Source organism: Bidens hawaiensis, unplaced genomic scaffold (genome assembly GCF_021521415.1).
Source record: "Bidens hawaiensis isolate Kalapana, Puna unplaced genomic scaffold, B.hawaiensis_p1.1 tig00042926_1, whole genome shotgun sequence".
NCBI classification, from domain to species: Eukaryota; Viridiplantae; Streptophyta; class Magnoliopsida; order Asterales; family Asteraceae; genus Bidens; species Bidens hawaiensis.
The window spans coordinates 53077-76132 of record NW_027497602.1 but is presented as its reverse complement, the minus strand read 5'-3'; the positions used below and the strand labels follow the sequence as shown (position 1 = coordinate 76132).

Here is a 23056-nt window from a genome sequence, read left to right as displayed (position 1 = left end):
TTCATCACTATTCGGTTTAAATTTATTATTTTACTTATGAGCTTGGTTGTTGAACTTAATTATTTTTGTTTCTTTGATTTTAAGATGCTAGGCTAAACTTATTAGACTGCCTAGGCTTGTGATGAACCATTGTTTGAAGTTTTATTTTATTTGGAACTTGCTTTTCGTTATGGTTTTATGATTTAGTAAATTATTTGGTTTATTTGATTGATGCGTATGTGTACTTGGTTTTGGTTGTTCTAGTTTTATTATTCCACGAAATTCTTGGTGATTGTTTCATATAATAGGATTTTGTTAGGTCATCTACTGTGTGTTTTTGACTAGTTTATGATTGAATTCGAATAAGATCAATAGGAATAATATTATTAGTCAAACGAATAAAAGTGTGCTGCTAACCTAGAAAGCTGTAAGGTGATAGGTTACTGCTAGATCTTTGTTGATTGAGATTGCCAGATTTAGTTCTTCGTAAGGAGTCCGTCTAGGTTTGATTAATTAATATTGTCTAGCGAGTCAATTAAGTTCGTCAATAGTACTATTCGTATATTCCTGTGGCTAACTACGTTAGCTAATGGTTATAGTATGCAAGCAAGGGACTTATAGCACTACATAGTTCAACTCATGTTCGCATAAGGATTGTGTGTTTTGTTTCTAATTATCGTATATAAAAGCAGTTATGTATGTTTTCCACCCCCGGATAAATAAAACAGTAAAACCGTAAAAAGGGGGTAGTGAAACTCACCTCATGAGTTCAGTGTTTAGTTCGCTAGAAAATTTCAATTTAGACCCGAGGTCCGCTGCCTTAACACGTCCTAAACGAGTAAGGTCAGTTAGTTCGTTATCGACTCGCAAGTCGGTTTATGCTAGTCATTTTCACCCAACTAATATTCGTGCCGGTTTTTTTCACCAACCAGGCGTTTCGATTATTGTGTCGGTTGCTTTCACCAACCGATCGTTTCGTTTAAGGCGTCGGTTGCTTTCACCAACTGATCGTTTCGTTTATTGTGTCGGTTGCTTTCACTCAACCGATCGTTCCGTTTATTTTATAAATAATGTTTCACACGCTAGTATTGGACGACCCGTTGGTGATAAATTTTCATATTCATGAAAATAAATATTTATTTACTTATATAAATATTAAGAATATGATTCTTATTAGTGTTGGTTTTATTTATATATGAATGTTTTTCTTGGTCGAGTAATGGATAAATATATATTAAAACTATATATATGTTTATTTTATCACAAAAGATTCATTTAATTACGACCGAGATATATTTTTACTTGACAATCTCAAAATCGGAATTTAAGATCGTGTAACTCGTTTTATTTCTACATTCAAATCATACATATATTTTCAAAATATATTCGCGTAATAAATAATATTTTGTCATAAGATATAATATGTTGTCATAAGATAAGATGTTAAATTTATCCAACTATAAATATTTGAAACTATGTTTTTCTTATATATACATAGTACTTTTCAGTACATCCCGTTTCACACAAAAAAATCACCAAATATCTATATTTATTAAAAGAAGTCCATCCAACTTATTAAGTCATGCGAGTGGCTGCTAAAAGCATTCACGTTCCTTCATGTATGCTACAACCATTTCTGCGTCTTTCAAACCTATCGCCTGGTCTATATCCCTGGCCCAATTCTTGAATCCAGTTTTTGTACCTCAGACCATATGATGACCCCCTTTTAATACGGTCTGCAACCTAAATGCTTTTGTTGGGCCAACATTTTCCAAACGACATTTGGCAATATACTCCATTTCAGAGAAATTTAGCTTATTTCTTTTTTTGTCAAGTCTAAATTGTAGGAACTTACAAAACCATGGTTGTGATTCTCGATAAATCCATATAGTTCAAAGCGTGTGCCACCTTTTTGAACGCCAAGTTTTATACGTGCCCTACAATTTGTAACTTTGAAATTGCTACGACGAACGGTCTAAATTTTGAAAGTTACAAAATTTTATGCTTCTGGTCAACAAATGTTTTATATAATACATCACAACAAAATCAATAATAGCAAGGTCCCACCAAAATCCCTTATATGCTGCCAATGAAATATAAAAAAGAAAACATTTATTCACAATCATATATATCTTTTGTAATAATGTTTTATAATGAATTCAAACAAATATAATATCCATATTTTTTAATTAACAAAAATATACACTGCGTATTGAAGAAATCTGTTGACGCACATTCATGATTGTGAATATATTATGATGTATTATTTGATTGCCCATCTGAATACCAATAATGTTAATCGAGCATCGATTATCCATTGAATTGAAATCTCATTAACTGCAACATAGAGGTTTTTTGAACGATTAAATCAATTATTCTTATAGGAAAATAGATAACATCACGTAATTCGTACCTGCGTCTTCAATCAGTTGTGGAATAGACTTTTTTGTGATTGCGAATATTTCAGCGTCTTGTATTTTAATGAACGTGAGAAATAGGATGTTGTCAAATTACAAAAATAACCTTATAGAAAAAAAGGAAAATAAAAAGAAACTTTGTGATTGGTCCATAGAAGTTTTCATAGTTTTTAACTTAAGGGGTGGTTTTCATTTGAACCCTCCCCTATATATATATGTATGTATGTATATAAATTAGATTATTAAAATTGATAAAAATTTTAATATTAAAAGAAGGAGTTTTAATCTAAAATACTTATTGGATGTAATCTTGTTAGCTAACATATTAGAATCTAGTTACAAGTATTTTATAAAAGTTCATATTTTACAAGAATGTTATTATTTATTATCTATTATTTGCGAAGGTTAATTTAAAAAAACAAATTTATTAATAATTAATATATATATATATATATTAAATAATTATTTAAAACAAATCTTTTCATATAATTTATTGGAAAATTATAAATATTTATTTATTTAAGTATTTTGTTTGTTGTTATAACTTTATTAAGGATAAACTATTGATAAATAAAAGTAACAAAATTGATAATAAAATCACCATAACAGTAACCGTGGAGTTCAATCGATTAATCAAGAACCGTCCTAATCCCAACCAAACTTAAATCCATCGAGACTCTAAAATCCTTTATATGTAATATATAAGTTGCCATTAATTTATATTATATTATTTAACTATATGAATCCTTGATGGTGTATTCCGAAGGATTTATCTTTCTCACATTATCGCTTATAATTTCGTTAATCCGATCATGTGAGTATCACATTCCCCCTTTTAACTCATTTTTATCGTTTTGGAGGCGTATGCGTTACTATTTATTTCCTTACTATTTAATACACAAATTTACAACTGTTGTCACTTGTGTTTAACAATTTATACCTTACTTGTTATGTGTTTATATGCTTTATTTGAATCGCATTTGGAGAGGTCCAACATAATCTCATAATAGTATATGATCATACGACAGTCGTAATAGCCATCGTCCAGTTTATCTAGCATTGTGCTTATCGACAACTCATTTATTTACTCGTTTGTTGAATTGGTTATCTCATTTGACTTTGTTGCATATTTATTTATTTATTATATGTACATCAAAACTGGTGTGTTACTCACCCAACCTCGTGTTGACAAATCTATTGTATTTTTAACGCATACGCATGTTATCGTGTGATGTGATGTTCAAACAAGTTTGGAAGAAAACTTAGGATTGCAAGATAGAGAAAAATAAACAAGACTTTTAATCTTTGATATATTTGTTTGCTGACTTATTTGATTATGAGATGTTGTATTGAATATTTTGGTTTTATTTGAATTTAAATTAACAGATACTGTCACATTTAATATTGCATAATAGTACCTTGAAAGCTGTGAGCAATCAACTCACATCCTGACATTTTCACCGTAGGTTGGGGTGTGACACTTTCTTTAATTGAAAATTTTGTCAACCCACTAACAAAACAAACTAGAGTTCAAAACTCCCTAAATAGATTGCCACTAATTAAATTTGTTGCTTCTTTTTCTTTGCCAAACAAAAAATTAAGAACCGGACATAGACAAAAATAAAACGCAAAATATTAACTCCACAACAAAACACGGGTAATTATACTAGTTAGCATTAAAACACAATAATGAATTAAAAAAAATGGGGGCTTTGTTTTTATAAAATAATTATTTTTGTGTGTAAACAAATAAGAAGAAGTCTAAAATTCTAAATTTCTTGTTTAATATTTCAAGAATACTATATTTAACTAAAATATTAAATTTAGCATTTCAATATATTTTAAAATAACAATTACTTGCAGGGATTCCAATTAACTGATCTTAAAATTACCTTAAAAATTACTTCAAATTTCTAATACATAAACACATCTCTAAAAATCTATAATTTAGTAACCTATAAATTCTAATAATTTTGAAAACGATCTTTATATATTTTAAACTTTTTATAATAAATTAATTTAGTCGGTTTTAAAGCATGTAAATAGATACAAGAATAGTGCTAGATGTTGGATGGGCAAATTCAGTATTGGTATCGACTGGTAATCGGCATCGGTATCAAAATCGGTACCGCTTACCAAAGTTTTGAGTTTCGGTATCGGTACGGTACTGGTATGCTACGGTACGGTATCGATATTTCCTGAATTTGACCTTCAATACCGGTACCAAACCAATACCATAACGAATATTTCGACACTGGTTCCGGTATCAAGAATTTGCAATTTTCAGGATCAGGATTTTCGGTACCTGTACCGGTATGATACCAATCTCGTCCCTAGCTAGATGTATGAATTTAGGAGTTGGTTTTGACTTTTGAGGTTTGTTAGTAGACCATCTCTATTGGTGGTTTTTGTATGGTTCAAACCAACCCAAAAACCAAATAACCATTAGAGAGCTTGGTTTAAATCAAAAACCAATGTTTCAAGTTTGGTTTTTTGAACTACCAAAAACCACAAATTGTGAGCCCTAACATCACATCTTTCAATCCCTCTCCCCCCACCCACCAACCCACACACATACATATTTATATTTATAAACTATATTAAAATATTATACATATATACAAATAAGTATTTTGTTTGTTTGTCGATTTTTTATGTAATTGCAAGTTTAACGATTACATTTTTTAACGGCTTCTTTTTTAACGATTTTATTATCTATTTCACAACGTTTAAATTGAATAAAAAAACATTACAAGAAATCCTAGAAAAAAAATGTTACAAGAAGTCCTAAACATTACAGAGTCCTAGAAAAAAAACGTTACAAGAAATCCTAGAAAAATAGAACGTTAAAAGAAGTCCTACTTATCCAAATCAACGTCATCCAACCCGTGTTTCGCCATTATTTTGTCACATACTTTCCTAGTATCTTTGGGTCCATATGTGAACGATCCGCAAAAAGTATGTTCATATCTTAATTAAATATTTTATAGTATTGTGAAATTCTTATTTAAAAATAAATGATGTTGTGGAAATGTAAAAGTAAGTGATGTTGTGAAAATGTAAAGATGACTTGAGAATATGTATTGTTGGAGTTAAAATGTAACTTTTAAGAAAGCTCATGTGGCTGGTTTGAACAAAAACTGTTGAAGATGGTCTTAGTTTCCCGTTCAACATATAACATATAAGCTAGACCCATGAGAAGTTTTATAGCTAGTCTCATATACATCGGATTTTAAATTTGAGTTGTTCTTCCATAAAGTGATCTCTCTCTTAAATGCATAATAAATTTGAACTGTATAAACCCAACCATTTGTGAAGCATCTATTAACACTTTTGAGGCACATGTTAAATGCAAAACATGATATAAAAAGAGACAAAATAGGCATATACATCACTTGTATCATGTACTTGTTATCAAAATAATATCTCAAAATCCTTACCATGTTTTTCAGTATTTGTGTGCACGAACAATTTAATCTGCTTTACTTGTGATACTTGTTCAAAACCGGGTTAAGTAATTTCAAGGTGTTACGGATATAATTTTTTTACAAATCATTAGACACTAATCAATAAATCAAACTAGCACAAAACAAAAGGTCTTGTATATAGAACAAATCAGCAAAAAGTCAATAAACCAATTGATTTACATAAATTTGTTTGTTTAGTAAATGTCCTAATAATTAATTTCTAGAGCACTCGCTTCAAAACGAAAAATATGTTGAAAACTATAATAACTACATAATATACTTGTACGTAATGCTTTGAAGTTTGAATGTATCATATAAGATGACTACCCAACCGCCTTACTTTCTCTCCTGTTACTTTGGTTATATCTATTCAACATGTACTATGATAGCATGATGTGATTAATGTGATTTTCAACATATAATCTCCCTAGCAAATACACGATCTGCTTGTGGTGCGCGCATATAATGCATGTATATGTGGGCCCTCAGGTGCACAAAAGTGAAATTTCACTTTTTTTGACGTTATTTTACTAATTTTGTGAAAATAACATTAAAAGTGAAGGAAGGTCCGAAAGACAAGGGTGCATGTCCAATGCTTGATGCAAAACTACTATCGAGTCGGGAGTCTCATCGAAAGCAGTCTATCTATTCATACGTGGTAGAGGTAACTGGTAAGACTGCATACATCTTACCATTCTCAGACCCTATCATAACTTTTTTATTAATGAAATTTACTGAGTATGATAACGATGAATCTACCTGTTAAATAAATTAATTCGATGCTAATACGAGGATATTTAATAATTTTTCTTTATACCAAATGACCTTTGTCACAACGGGGTAAGATTATATCTTTTCTAGTGACAAATTATAAAATTTTGTTTGTTTAATTTAAAGTGTGAGCTTTTTTTTTTTTTTTTGGTTTTTAAATAATTGTAAATATTGTGACTTTATCTTGTAAATCTAAAAAACAATCAAATCCAAATCCTATGACCAAAACAAAGCCACGTTAGTGTGCTGTTTACTGCCGAAGCTACTTCGGTACCTCGTGATCTCCACACTCTTGTAAGTTGTGTCACCAGTTCATAACCAATCACCAGTTTCCTTCAATCTGTTAATGGTAATACTTTACTTTATTTTATGTTATTAATTAAAATCATCACTTATGTGCTACACTTATTGTGTTCTTCAAATTAATAATTTTATTATAAAAATATGTACTAGTTTGATAACATTTCTTCTGGCCAATTGAGAGAGAATATGGATAGTTGTTTGCAAATCGAAGTGTGTTTTAAAAATGTGCTTTCTGTGTTGGTTTATTTCACCTTTAAGCTTACCTGGAGCTAGGGCTGTAAATGAATTGAACGTTCGTGAACCATTTGGCTGAAAGTTCGTTTAATAAATGAACAAGGCCTTGTTCGGTTCAGTTTGTTTGCAGCCTGGACCAAATTTCAGTGTAACACCAATCTTTGTTCAGTTTGATTGCCTGGTGAAATCTGTTTGAATCCTGATTGCTTTGTTCTTGTTGTTAACACCAATCTTTGTTAGATTCATTAAATTTTAATAGTTTCTGAACAAAGTGATATGTACAGTGTTTCATATTAACTCTGAACCTGATACAAACAACAGAACACATAGATCGCCAGTTAAACCATTAATTAGTTATAGTTTCAGGTACCAATGATTATAAAAGGGTTGTTCAGAAGATATGAGAGATGGAACCCTGTGCATCCTACATCTGGAGCCTTTTGGGGCATGGGCATAGGGTTCGGTTGTGGCATCGGGTGGGGTCCCGGGTTCGGGCCTGAAGTCATCGGTTATGTTGGTGCTGGTTGTGGTGTTGGATTTAGTGTCGGTATCACTCTTGCTGGTGTTGGCGTTGGTCTCCCTGCAAATCGCCTCCTTAAAGTTCCTTTTAGTGGTACATACACTTTTCTCCCTTTTCATTCCAACTCGATTTGGGTTATGTTTTGTTCTTAACGGGTTAATAAACTAAACTGCAGCTTTGATGGCTACAAGAAGTGGTGCAGTGGACTTTGCTCGATCTAGTGGTCTACTTGGCGCGAATGGTGTTAATGATGGAATGGATATAACGGGCGTGCAAAGATGGGTGTCAACTTTCAACCATGAACAGAGTGTAGACAAAAGAGTACATTTTTCGGGTGCGAACAGATTCATGTCTTCTCAGGCAAAGTTAGTTTTGGATTATTTTGATGGACTTAAAAGTCGGGTTAACCATCCTCGTTGAGGTATGAAACACGAGTATCAAGATTCAATCCTCTTGTTAAGAATAAAATGGAGGTCATATTTTGTTTGAATCATTGTTAGAAGTTTTAGGAGATTTGTTTATATGTTCTTGTGTTGCTTTAGGTTACAAGTATTGAGTTTATGGTCTTTCTTAAAGCAGAAGATAAAATTGTTGGTTCATCACACTTTTAACTTTGAAGGGTGCAAGTTGTTGTATATTGAGCTTTTAAAGCGTTTTGAGGGTCTTATTCGGTCGGTTTTGATGAAAATTATGCATCAAACTATTAACTAGATTTTGCGAAACAAACCAAACCGGCTAGGTTGGATAGAAATGATAACCGTATTGTTAAACTGTCAAAATCGAACTGTGTATATTTTAATCGAGTTTTTTTAAATAACTATCTTACATGTTTTACAACTTAAAAATAAACAAAAATAACATATTAATGTGCAATTTAAAATAGTCCTCAACATTTATTGCTGAAAAGTTGCTCAAACAAGCATCAACATACATTAAATCAGTTACATCAACTTCATGTAATAATCCAACATCATACAAAACATAATCAAATACACACCACCTTTGGCCACAAACTTGCATCATGACTGCATCAGCCATTCTTAATCAGCTGCACAACATAAATTAAAAAGATTCAGTTTGTTTCCAAACTTACATAACCAACCACATACAGTTTTCAGTTTTCACACACCATTTGCAGTGCAGTTGTTTCGTGCAGAATATTCATGAACCGTAGACATGCATAACTGCGTTGTGGTGCCACTAGCGCCATCCAGACTCGACCATGGCTCCCTCGGTTCGGGCCACTCATCAAAAAACGGACGCATCATGTGTTGCTGCTCATGTTTGACTTTAACCGGTGACTCAATTTTGCTGCCAAATAAGCAATGTTGTTGTTGACTTGGCTTTGAGCCGGGTGTAGTAGCATCAATCACAGGCTCGAATGCATTAACCATGGTTAGCTGTGGAGATTTGGTTTGTAGATACGAGTCGGTTCTTGATTCCATTAAAGAAGTTGAAGACATTTGAGTAGGCACCAGACGCCACGAACTTTCTGCACTTGATGCTCCAGAAGAGTAATTTATATCATCCACATTGATAGTTAGCCCTTGATCATACCTGCATGTTATTATACGATGAACCAAATTTTGACACGTTTCCATTATAGCAAAAAATTTTTTTTTTAGATATTTTACCTATTAAGTATTAACAATAAAATACAACTAAAAGTATAGACGAGCCGAGGACAGAGCCCAAGGTTAACTAGGCTCAAGTCCAGCTTGTTTAACTTCCCATAGCTCAAGCTCGGCTAGTTTTAAGCTCTATTTCTAAAGCCAAAGCTTGACTCTTTTTAAGATCTATTTTTTATACTCGAGCTCCACTATTTTTGAGCTCTTTAAAAGCTCAAGCTCGGCTCCATTTTAGCGCTATTCTAAGGCTCGATCTCAGGCAGTGAGTAGTATTTCAAGCTCAAGCTCGGCTTGTTTAATATTTTATAATTAAGTTACATACATTTTTGTATTGTTTTATATATATTTTAACTATAATTCTTATTTTACAATAATTTAACTATATCTATAATTATTATACCTATATATATAATATATTAAATAAAAAATATAAATATATAAGTCCCGTTTAGGCTCGCAAGCCAGCTCATGCTAGATAAGTGAAGCTCAGGTTTGTTTATTGAACAAGCTTATTTCAGACTCGAGATCAAGCTTGGGCTCGTTTACGCTCGCTCAATTCGAGCTTTAAACAAACCAATCGCAAGTAGCTCACGAGCGGCTTGGCTCGTTTACATCCCTAAATGTAACTTGACCCGTTTTATTATGTAAGTTTAATAAGGTTCTTTCAATGAGAAAATAAAACTCACCTAAAAAGTGAAAGAAGCCATTCACATTATGACATTACTCTTCTTCCACATTAAATTACAACTAACTTTATAAATTCACAGTGTACTTGTGTTTAAATCATATGTATCGTATCATATAGTTTATGGGCCCATTTCAAAGGCTCTGAATGCATATAAATTAAGAAATTTGCATACTTTAGCGTGTATTTGGATGTATGTTTTAAAAGTGATTATGATATAGTGATATACTGAATAACCAGTAACAAATAATGTGGTGAAAAGGTACCTAAAATTGTTGTTGATACCATAGGGACTAGCATGCACCTGCAACTTTGATGCATTACTCCCAAAATCAATAGTCCCCGAGCTCGAGGTGGGATACAAGTGAGAGTTCTGGAAGCTTCCATTGCCAAGATTCTGGAAACTTCTATTGCTATTAGTACCACTGCCAGTGCTGCTGCTTACAGTGGTGACACGTGACACTGCAGTTGACAATGACTGAGAAGCAGACTGGGATTCCACAGGCTTTCTTGAACGGTTTCTGCCACGGTGCATGTGGCGCTCACAGTACTTGGAGTCCGGATACGCATCTTTGGCGCATCTCCACTTTTTGCCATCTGTCCTCCTGCACCTTCCCGGCTCCGGGTCAAACTTCTTCCCATAATATGAACAATATCCCAATGCTTTGAAAAATATCAAAATTACAGCATAAGATTAGTACAAAAGTAGAGAACAAACTGATAAATCCAGATGATAATCTATCAGCCATTGTAATGATGTTATCTGTGTGTGTGTATAATATAACACAAACCCAAAAACCGTGATAGTCAGAAAGTCACTCGAATCGTAACACAACATGAGTATTGCGGGGTGACAGAGACACGATTTAACCGATTTTTTCCTCTAATCTGTTTTTGCATATTAACTCTATAAATTTACAACCAGATACACATGTATATAAGTTAAAATACAATTAAGTTTAAACTATAAAATACAGTGCTCATTTTTCTTTTACTAATATATATTGGCATAAAATTCTAACAAGTTTTAGTTATGACAAAACTACGTTTTTAAAAGAGTTTAAAGCATAAAGAAGTTACTAAAAAACCCGCTAAGTCAACCCATAGTTGTCAAAGACACAAGGCGTACTCAACGCGTAAAGGGTGAGCTTTGGGCCTAGGTGCAAGGACTTAAAAAAGCGAGGGCCCGAGATAAGCAAAAAACATAGCATAAACTTATCATTTGTGGGGTTTTAAACATGTGTTAGGCTTGTTTAGGGCTAGTTTAAACTGATTTTAGACCAATTTGGGATGTTTCAGACCAGTTTTGCCCGGAATTTACATAATTTTACCAGGATTTTCATGATTTCGAAAAAATCTGACCAAAATCAGGCTGGAATCTTGCCCAAATGGCAAGCGCCTCGCCTGAGAGCCTAGGCGTGCGCCCAAAGGGGTTTTGACAACATAGAGTCAACCTAAACAAGACCTACTTAACTAAACATGTATGCTGGTTCAATTCAAAACTATTTAGACTAAACCTTAAGTCCTGAAAAGTATGTTAGGTGTGCAAGTCTAAAATGAATTAAATAAATAAGAACCCAATGCATCATCATTCATGAATAAATTGACAAACACATGCTCAAAAATTAGAGTATGTGTTTATGTGTTTGTCAATTTAATAATGAATGCATTGGATTCTTGTCTATTTAATTCATTCTAATCTATCACACCTAACATACTGTTGACTGTTGAGGTGTAAGAAGTTCAATAAATTTATTGCTGTTCACTTCATTTCCATATCAAATTAATAATATGAGTCTCAAAATATTAACTTCATTGAACAATAAAGATTATTAATTGAGCAATAAAGATTATCAAAAAACCTAGCAGATAGGGCTTCCAAGTTCCTTCTAATGGGAACAACAAGATCATTTTTACTTACAGAAAAAAACACATTTTAAAAAACTAAGGGGTCACTAACTAACCCGTCAAGTCGACCAAGATACAACCCGCTTAGCAAAACAAGTATGTGGGCTCAAACGGAAACTGGCCCTAACCCGTTTAGACAAAACTCATAATAAAACAAATTTAATTCCTATCGTCTCGTAACTTCACATTTCAACAGTGTATCAGGTGTTCTAGATTAAAATGAATTAAACAGATTAAACCCTATGCATTGAAAATTTGAGTATGTGTTTGTCAATTTATTCATAAATGCATAAGATTCTTGTTTATTTAACTCGTTTTAATCTAGAATACCTAACACACTGTTGAGGTCACCTAACAAATTTATTGTTCATATCAAATTAATAATCTGAGTCTCATATTATTAACTAACTTGATATGAAATTGAAATGAACAATAACTTAATTGAAAAACACATCTAAAGATTATTAATTGAGCAAAAAAGATTGTTAACTTAACAAAAAAAATAATATCTTGAACAATAAAGATTACTAATTTCACAATAAAGATTGTTAATTTAACAATAAAGATAATAATAAGACAGTTTATAAAGACACTTACAGTTGGAATAATTAAAGAAGGTAGCAGATAAGGCTTCCAAGCTTCTTCTAATGGGAAGAACAAGATCATAAGGAACAGGAACACCTGCAACTAAGTATTTGTAAATGAGAGCTTGATGTTCCAACTCCTGCCACTGCACCGGCGTGAATGGCGGCCGGAATCCACTGCCACCGGCCACTGTGGTGCTGCCACTCATATCTTTCTCTTCTGGTGGGTGGGTCTTGTTGTTTAAACTGCAACACCAACACCAACAGCAACAGCAACAGATGATGAGACAAGTAACAGATAGATTTAAGGTTTGTTTGTTTTGTTTGGTTACCTTTGAAGAGGCGGGCAGATCTAGGGTTTGAACATGCTTGGTTGCAAAGGAATCCAGATGTGGGTGGGGATCAAATGTTTTGACAACTTATAGTATTTAACATTTTTGTTTTAAGTCTTATAAAATCTTTTCTATTATATCAAATATATAAGTTCAAAAATATAAAAGTTCAAATGAGCAACCTAATTATCATTATCGACTGAACTGGAGTAAAATATATACCAGGTACGGTTACATGTTATTCTCAAAAGATAGAATATATGAGTATAGGATTTATATAAAGTTCTAATGAGCAACCTAATTATCATTATCAACTGAATCAGAGTATGTTATTCTCAAAAGATTGAGGATCACAAAATAGTGTAAGTGTATTGATAATGATAGGTTTACTAGTGAAGTATGCGATTGGTGGTGAATTATCATGCGCTCCACACAACTTGTCACATAGACGAAGTGAGGTGGGTGAACCTGGCATAATCTTAACCCAGAGGTCTAGATATCGTTGGTCAAACCAACCTGATATACCGGGTATAATATTATATCGTTTTGATATTGATTGGTTGAAATTGAGGAAGCCGTTTTAAATGGGTAAGTTGTCTGATTTAGACTTTGTGTGGTTTAGTTTACGTTTTGGAACTCGAAATTGACCATATGAATCATTCAACTAGCTCTTTATCTTTATAATTTGTTTAATTTCCGGTTTTCGAAATATATTGTTATGCATGTGTATCCTATTCGTTAACTATAGTAAGATTTACAAAGAAAATGGATACAAACCAACAAAGTTCGGTTCAAATCAAATCACTCTCATTTTTATCGCGTGATAATGTTTAGAAACCATGAAAGCATCATGCCATAACATCTTTGGCATAAATCAAAATTGTGGATATGCGGTACATTTATAAACAACTATACTGACAAGCCCCAACTTTCTTTTAGGAGATAAAGCAATAAATATTGCTCGTTTCCATGAATCAAAAGTTTAACTATGAAACATCTTTGACAGGTAATAATCCGGGCTGATAAAATGGATGTAAAAATAATGGATTAAAGGAATCCATTGGCAAGTTGGAAGAGGTATTCACATAATCAGAACTGTCTGACATGATTTAGGTTTGATATGGTAATGACTTTGAGATTCCTAAATGTCTATTTAACATAATGCCAACAATGGTACTAGGACTACAGTGGTGGTTTTATTTTAGTTGTTAACTAGATTTGAATCAAAAGAGTAGATTTTCAAAACGTTAGTAGTTTTCTTCAATCAGACGACAATTTCTTCAAGGCACGTTAATCGAGATATGTACAAGGACTGATAGTTACCTATAATTATGATTTATGACTATGCGTCTATAATATGTGTCATAATAAAATGTTAGTTTTATATGAAATGAAAGTTATGTAAAAGTAGCATTTTGTGAGTAACATAGTTCTTAGATTATAAATGATTAATGCATTCATTTTATATATAATTCTCGTTCATGCACATCCAAGATTAATGGAGATTCTAAAGTGTTCATAAATGCGGATTTTTTTTATTATTATTTTTGAAAGGCAAATCTACCATACTCCTACATGGCTACACCTATACTATCCAAACTAATATATCTCATGCCCGAGTTTGAATCCGAGACCTCCCAGAGTCCTATCTAAGAGACAAGAATCTCAATCAAGTGACGGGCTAATCCCACACGGCTTCTTATTATTATAAAGATGAAACTTTAAGGTATGGATACAGATGTGCTGATGCTGATTGTGTGCAAAGCAGCAGCTTCAAAACTACTATGTCGAGTGATTGGATCGAATTCCAACTGGACAAGGAATCCTCAAAAGCTTGGTTTACATATTGTCTTGTGGTGCCACGAAGAGTCAAAGATGCTTAAAAAAGCACATCACACACACCTGCTACATTTAATTATATTTTGGATGATAGTAAGCTAACGGATGATTCAATAAATCTTCAATAGTACTTTTTGACAATCAATATGAAAACTCATGAGAATGACATCATGGTATATGCATAATTTATTTCTTCGAAATAACATTAAGTGGTCCATTTGATTGAGAAAGTTTTTTGTTAGTCTGGTTAAAAAAAATTAGATGTCCATAAATATTAGTTCACACTTGCTTTTTCTTTAAAAAAAAAGTATTTAAGATTTTAAAGATATAATTTTATAGAAAAATTCCTAATAGATTCAACAATAGATGTGCCATGTTGAGGTTAGTGGGTTGGAGGGTTGAATTGTTCCTAACCACGAACCATTTTTTTATTTGTGTCAAAAATACAAGCCTTAACCCATAGACTTAAAATTGTGTAACTTGAACCCAATTTGTTTAATCTATTTGTTTAAATGCATCTAACAGGCTGACGATAATAGTCAAGATTTAATCTTTTTAAATTAGTTGATTTAAACGTATCAAATCGTTTCAAGGCGGAACAAACTGAACAAAAATCAGGACATGCCGCACACTACTAGTGTGATTCTCGTTCTTTTGTGTTGGTGATTTTAGTGTCATCAATAACACTTCAGTCTAGTTGGATTCGCTAAAGATCAAAGAGAAATGACGATAAACATTGTTACAAGTTAAGATATATGAAATACACATTTGTATAATTTTATGCTCATTTATAGCACTTCTAACTTGATTGTTTAAGGGGATAGTGACCAAGGGCGTTCCAAAGAGGCAACACCTCTTTTGGGTTTCAAAAGACCTATTACTTCGTATTTGTCTGACTGATGAAAAGTTACATAGAAAATGGTGGTTAGGGAGAACCGATAATCAATGGCAACCGAATATCAGTTCAACTTGATTATCAATTGCAACTATGCATCAGTGGTAAGTTGGAGCAGTGGGTTTGCCATCTATGTAACCGTCCTTGACTATTATAACCACCAAAGACATACATAACAAGTTTGTTAAGCTTTTTCTCTATAATCAAACCCAAACATATTATATAAATCTTATGTTTTAGATACACTTTTATCCTTTATATAAGATAGTTAAGTTATTACATTACTTTCTTTAATTTTTTCTTGTTCTTTATATTTTTCTTGAACGATAATCTAATCTGCTTCTAATAATACACTATGTACCATTGTCCACCAAATGACTTAGTTTATATGATTATGATTATTTAATAACACTCATCAAAATCACATTGTTACTTAAGATTACTTACTCATCAAAATAACATCTTCACCAAAGCTAATTTAGTTAATATTATAATTTTCATTTGATAATGTTATTCACTCCTTTCTTAAAACCCCAAACCGATTAATATTTTCATACTTTAAGATCACACCTAGATTGGTAATAAAAATAAATAGATGCGCTCACCAACCCAGCATGTAAGGGCGAACATAAAGCCACTTGAAAGTTAAAAATTACACTGACTAACGAATCTTTTTTATATTACTTTTTGACTACCAAACACGTTATTAAAAGTTAAAACAATTAAAAAAGAAACATACTTGTAGCAAACACTAAAATTAATTTATTGGTAGCTTGGATTTTTAGTCAACTTTATAGCACTCATGCACACATCACACCGTTTTCTTTTGCATCACTAGCTTGTATCTCGTCGGCACTACTTTTACCACTCTTCTTTCCTTCATCAGTCGACTTTGCATCAATCTCTTGTTCCTTTTCGCCATTTTCTTCTTTCTTTTTACTCGCTTCCTCCTCGGCTTTGATCCTGGCATCTTCAAGAGCTTTGAGTCTCGCTTCTTCTTTTGCGTCCTCCAAAGATTTGATCAAGTTGTTCAAGCAAACCTCGGCGTTCTCTTCGTCTGACTTTGGCATTAAGTTTTCAGCAACATCTGCTGGAGTCATCTTCGTCTCCCCCAACATTCGGCCGATGGTTTCAAACAATTCGTGTGACTCAAGATCCAAGTAGTTCTTTGCAAGAACTTTAAATGTTTCAAAACAACAATACGACATCTCAATATGCTTATCCATCCGCCCTCGCCTAATGAGAGCTGGATCAAGCTTTTCAACGTAATTCGTGGTGAATACAATCAACCTCTCACTACCACATGCTGACCATAACCCGTCAATGAAGTTCAAAAGCCCGGATAAAGTCACTTCACTTCCTTTTTTCTTCTTATCCTCTTTCTCGATTGGGTCCTTTTTATCTTTATCTTTATCTTTACTCTCTTCCTTCTTCTTCTCCTTTCTCTGTCCCGTAAGATCAAGCGAACAATCGATGTCCTCAATCACGATTATCGACTTGCTTGAAGTCTCAATCAATAGCTTCCTCAAATCCGTATTATCTTTCACGGACGCTAATTCAAGATCATAGATATCATACTCAAGAAGGTTAGCCATGGCAGCAATCATGCTAGACTTTCCGGTTCCTGGTGGACCGTAAAGAAGATATCCTCGCTTCCATGACTTTCCCACCTTCTTGTAGTAGTCTTTAGACTTGCGGAACGTCATTAAATCATTCAAAATCTCCTTCTTCTTCTTGGGATCCATTGCAATAGTATCAAAGGTAGACGGGTGCTCGAATATGATGTGACTCCACACCGTCTTCTTGTAACCATGCCAGTTCTCGCTCTTGTTGTTGGTATAGAGCTTGCGTTGCCTTGCTCTTACCGCAATAGCCTTCCCCTCATCGAGCACATGTTTCAAGTAAACATTAGTGATGATATCACGATGTTCTCTTCTACAAATGAGCTTGTAGAACCGATTCTCTTCTTCAGAACGATACGAGATGAGAGCTCGTTGTTGGGGGATTTTTCTACTCGATGTCCACCAGATTTTGATGCCGTTGAACTCGTCTATGACTTCTTCATTCTCATCCATGCTCAGCACAACGGATTCGGAATCCTTGACCACTTTTGCTTTAAGCCTGTTAGCATTTTTGGAAGAGTTGCTACTAAGGTACCGTTCAATGGATTTAAAAGCTTCACTTCGTTCGAACCAACCGTCTGTTTGGTACTCATGAAATGTGATCTCCACATAAGGGTACACATAACTGACGAACTTATTACCATATTTTCTAACATCCCTATAGAGCTCGTCTGGAAAAAATTGCCGGAATATGGCCCAAACGAACATAACTACGCCAATCATCGACCCTAAGTGAGTCATTTCCCCAATTATCATCTTCTTATTGCTCACAACTCACACAATGTTTTAGTTAGAAAGTTGTTTGTAATGAAGAATAGATGAGCTGAAGTGCAAGTTTAACATCTTAATATATAGTACTAAGTCAAGTGGCATTTAGCATGCGTCAAGTCTTTGTATGGTATATGGTTCCTGTCACGGTGTCGTGTGAATGCCCATTTTGACACATTAAATGACAAAAGAGGCTGCCGACCATTTTGTGTCCATAAATTAATATGAAAGGTCCATCCGACATGAAGCTTCCCTGGAAGAGACCCGTGAGTTAGTCGTGATAATATGATATCATAGTACATACGTACGTATATCGATTGGTATTATATTGCCTTGTTTCTTAAGCAAATGACAAAGACAATTTTTTATTGACCTCTGACTTCCTACTGCAATGTGAGAGGTTGATTACAAATGTCAAATTTATAGTATTATTATTGGTTTAACTTAATAAAACATAATTCAATCCAAATCTTAAAATTCTATTATTAACTTGTTATTAAGTTCAATACTTAAGCTATATCATTTCTTTATTAACTTAAATAATTGAAAAATAATGTTAAACAGTTGTATAATAAATCAATAGTTACACATCTTATAGCTTGAAAATCGGGTTGACGTATCGCATGTACCCGTACACGATAAGACACGAACATGAATCATGTATGCCTGTACACGACACGAAAATTAATCGTGTATTGTTTCCCAAATACGAACCTGTTAATACCAGGTTTACACGATAAGCAACGATAAGAGCTATACTCAAATCAGAAGAAGGTTTGATTTAAAACCTTAAGAGACAACTGGTTGTAGGCGAGGGCATCTAATGGGGAGATCAACTGATGGTAAGGCGGTGGTGCTACTGCCGAGTGTGCAAGCAGGGAGACTGGAGATATGGGCTGCGAGGAGGAAGAGCTGAGATATGGGCTGAGAGGAGGTATATCGGAGATGTGGGTGCGTCGTTGCAGTTGTTGATGGACGGGCAATAGTATCGTATGGGTGTAAAAGAATTAGGGTCAAGTAGTTCGGGTATAGTACATAAGGTAAAGTTAAAATACAAAGGGAGACAAAAATGAGAAGTGTGAGAAGGATTTGTAAGCACACAAAAATCCCCTTAAAAATAAATTCAAAAAAAATAATAAAAAAATCATAACTCAAAATATATAAAAAAAACTAAAAAAATTAAAAAACTAAAATGTTTCTGCCATCATTCCCGTTCAATATATATATATATATATATATATATATATATATATATATACAAAAATAAAAAAAAAATTGACGAAAAGACACAATGCCAAGATGAAAGACACAATGACGAAAATGAACAAAAGACACAATTATAACTAAAAAAGACAAAATAGATCGCAAAATATAATATAATAGCGAACAAAATATAGCACAATGTTGAGTAATATAACATAATATAAAAAAAGACACAATTTTAAGAAAAAAGACACAATCAATTACGAAAATAAACACAAAACACAATGATAAACAAAAAGACACGACTTTTTTTACTTACCATTGTGTTTTTTTTATGAGAACGAGAAAGACAGTGGAAACATTTTTGTGTTTTATTTTTTTTTTTGTTTTTTTATTAAATTTTGAGTTATGATTTATTTATTTATTTTTTTAAATTTTTTTTGAGGGATTTTTTTGTATGGCTATAAATCCTTCTCATTTTTGTTCCCCTTTGTATAATAACTTGACCCATAGTACATATTATATTATTGTTTTTTTGTTTTAAAAAAAATTAATCAGGTACTAACATGTATTTAACAGTTAAAAGTGTATATTGCTTGTTTAGACACGAAAATTAACAGGTCGATTTGCGTATACATGTTTATTACACGAAACCTATTAAGGCCATACACGATCCATGTTAAGATCGTGTAGGTTTGTGTCTTATATTCATGTACCTGTTTAAATTGCCAGCTCTATTTGAAAATATCTGATATTTGTTTCAACTGATTATACACAAACTCTCTAACGAAGAACAACATAAACATGAAGTCTGTAAAAACTTCAAATATAATTTAAAAGTTATCAAGAACTTCTTGATCTTCCCTTGACAACCAAACAAATTTATTTGTTTAAATGTATCAAACGGGTTGACAACAATAGTTGATATGCAAATGTGCAAAATGAGTTGATTAAACATATCAAATCGTTTCAAGGCGGAACCAACTGACCAAAATCAGGGCATTGATGTAGATCTCGTACTCTAATAAGAAATAAGTATTTATAAAGTTTAAATACATATAACTAGTACGTGTAAGTAATGTCATCACCACAAGAAATCAGTGGAAAGCGCAGTTCACATTCATGATTTACAATTTAATTCTACTATAACGGACATATGACGTAAAGCTATTTCAAAGATTTGATTATAAAGTTAATTTCAGAAAACACTTTAATGTAACTTGTAAAATTAATTTGAGAAATGATGACCACACTTTAAGTTCAGATTCAGATAATGTAATGAACTGAACAATTATAATATCAAATGGTACCTTGGGTTATTTAATAATTTAATCCCACTCCTTGTTTGATATGAGAAAGGTTGACCATACTTCAATCATTTAATATGTTAATCCCACTTCTTGTTTAAATGTTTAATATAATTTGTAGTACCCTGGCGGTCTGGTCATTTGTGGATAGCCCACTTAACAAGTCTTTAACCCACATGATCATTTCATTTACTCCATTTAGAAGTCAATCTAACAATTAATCAGCCCATTTATCCTTTAGTTACACCAACAGTATTTCAATATCATATATCACACACAAAATATACAGATTTTATTTATTTATTTATTTTACAAATAAACATTCTACAGACATTTACATCACAGATGAATCTTTTAATATTATATTTTTGACTACCAATGTACGTAAATAATGAAAAAAAAAACACACCTTAAACCCTATACACAATTTAAATTTACATGTAGCTAGCATGGTTTTTGGTAAACTTTGTAGTACTTATGCACACAACACACCGTTTTCTTTAGCGCCATTAGCTTGTATCTCATCGGCACTTTTACTAGTCTTCTTTACTTCTTCGCCATTTTCTTCAATCTTTTTATTTGCTTCCTCTTCAGCTCTCATCCTCGCATCTTCAAGAGCTTTGAGTCGTGCTTCTTCTTTTGCGCCCTCCAAAGATTTGATCAACTTCTTCAAGCAAATCTCAGCATTCTCTTCATCTGACTTTGGCATCAGGTTTTCAGCAACATCTGCCGGAGTCATCTTCGTCTCCCCCAACATTTGACCGATGGTTTCAAACAATTCGTGTGACTCAAGATCCAAGTAGTTCTCTGCAAGAACTTTAAACGTTTCAAAACAACAGTACGGCATCTCAATATGTTTATCCATACGCCCTCGCCTAATGAGAGCTGGATCAAGCTTCAAAACATAATTTGTAGTGAATATGATCAACCTCTCGCTACCACAAGCTGACCATAACCCATCAATGAAGTTCAAAAGCCCGGATAAAGTCACTTCACTTCCCTTTTTCTTCTTATCCTCTTCTTCTTTTTCCTTCTTTTCAATTGGATCCTTCTCATCTTCTTCACTCTTTTCCTTCTTCTCCTTTCTCTGTCCGGTGAGGTTAAGCGAACAATCGATATCCTCAATCACAATTATCGACTTACTCGATGTATCAATCAGTAGCTTCCTCAAATCTGTGTTATCTTTCACGGATGCTAACTCAAGATCATAGATATCATAGTCGAGAAGGTTAGCCATGGCAGCAATCATACTAGACTTTCCGGTTCCTGGTGGACCATAAAGAAGATATCCTCGCTTCCATGACTTGCCCACCTTCTTGTAGTAGTCTTTTGACTTGCTGAACGTTATTAAATCGTTCAAAATCTCCTTCTTCCTTTTGGGATCCATTGCAAGAGTATCAAAGGTAGAAGGATGGTCGAATACGATGTGACTCCACAAACTCCTCTTGTAACCGTACCAATTTTCACTCTTGTTGTTGGTATAGAGCTTGCGTTTCCTTGTTCTTACCGCAATAGCCTTCCCTTCATCAAGCACATGTTTCAAGTAAACATTAGTGATGATATCACGATGTTCTCTTCTACAAATAAGCTTGTAGAACCGATTCTCTTCATCACCACGATATGAAAAGAAAGCTCGTTGTTCGGGGACCTTTTTGCACGAAATCCACCAGATTTTGATGCCGTTGAACTCGTCTATGACTTCTTCGTTCTCGTCCATGCTTAGGACAACAGATTCGCTGTCCTTGACTACATTTGCTTTGAGCTTTTTAGCTCTTTTGGAAGAGTTGCTACTAAGGTACAGTTCAATGGATGTAAAAGCTTCACTTTGTTCGAACCAAGTGTCTACTTGGTATTCATTAAAAGTGATCTCGACATAAGGGTACACATAACTAATAGCTTTATCAACAATCTTTCTAAGATCCCTTCGAAGCTCGTTGGGAACTAGTTGCCTGAATATCGCCAAAGCGCCCATGATCATGGCCATCAAAGTCATTTCGCCCATCATTGTTGTCTTGTTTTCCCTCACAACTCACACAATACTTTTGTTAGAATGGTGTATGTAGTAAGAGGTAGATGAGCTTTTATAATCCGTATTTATAGCACTGAGTAAAGTGGCATTTAGCACCAGAAAGTCTTTTTTTAATTTGTTTAATTTTAATCTCTTGACAAACAAAATGCCAAAAGAGGTGGCCAGCCGCCTTCATTGGTCTCTAAATTAATATATGAAAGGTTAATTCGAAATGACAGCAAACTGATCTAGAGCAAATCCTAGGAAAAGATTTTCTTTAAAAACAAAGCACTACACGGTGAAAATATAAAATTTAAATATATGTTAAGGGACATACCAAGAAAAAAAGGGGAAATTTCCGAGAGAAAAAAATGTGCAGGACAAATAATGAAAAAATCTTAGGATATTTTCCACATAATTCCGACAAAAGTTAATTGTTAAATATAATATTTTCTCATAAATCCCCTTTTCTTTTTTATTCTATTAGTAAAGCGCTGATGCGTTGGAAGTTTTTATATCATTACGGCATAGATGATTATTTTATTTTCGATCACTTATTAACTTCATATTTGTTAATATTATTATA

General features: G+C 33.2%; 2 protein-coding genes and 2 pseudogenes across 5 annotated transcripts; 1 reads left to right on the top strand and 3 right to left on the bottom strand.

The window, feature by feature from the left end:
• The first annotated feature begins 6848 nt into the window (after positions 1-6848).
• Positions 6849-8295, top strand: LOC143593924 (cadmium-induced protein AS8-like). Of its 4 annotated transcripts, none has more exons than XM_077073385.1 (3): positions 6849-6983; positions 7538-7784; positions 7867-8295. In XM_077073385.1, the coding sequence occupies exons 1-3, from the start codon at positions 6981-6983 to the stop codon at positions 8109-8111; spliced, it is 495 nt and encodes a 164-aa protein (XP_076929500.1). In that variant the 5' UTR covers positions 6849-6980; the 3' UTR covers positions 8112-8295. The 4 variants fall into 4 exon arrangements, with proteins under 4 accessions (XP_076929500.1, XP_076929499.1, XP_076929501.1 ...); XM_077073384.1 differs by having other exon boundaries at positions 6852-6983; positions 7532-7784; XM_077073386.1 differs by having other exon boundaries at positions 6853-6983; positions 7526-7784.
• Positions 8296-8646: 351 nt separating this feature from the next.
• LOC143593922 (growth-regulating factor 4-like) lies at positions 8647-12774 on the bottom strand. Its single transcript, XM_077073382.1, has 4 exons — positions 12510-12774; positions 10271-10667; positions 8821-9248; positions 8647-8739 (listed from the first exon to the last, which is right to left on the bottom strand). The coding sequence occupies exons 1-4, from the start codon at positions 12703-12705 to the stop codon at positions 8732-8734; spliced, it is 1029 nt and encodes a 342-aa protein (XP_076929497.1). The 5' UTR covers positions 12706-12774; the 3' UTR covers positions 8647-8731.
• A 3429-nt stretch (positions 12775-16203) lies between these two features.
• Positions 16204-18231, bottom strand: LOC143593918 (AAA-ATPase ASD, mitochondrial pseudogene; annotated as a pseudogene).
• A 2600-nt stretch (positions 18232-20831) lies between these two features.
• LOC143593916 (AAA-ATPase ASD, mitochondrial pseudogene) lies at positions 20832-22510 on the bottom strand (annotated as a pseudogene).
• Positions 22511-23056: the final 546 nt, after the last annotated feature.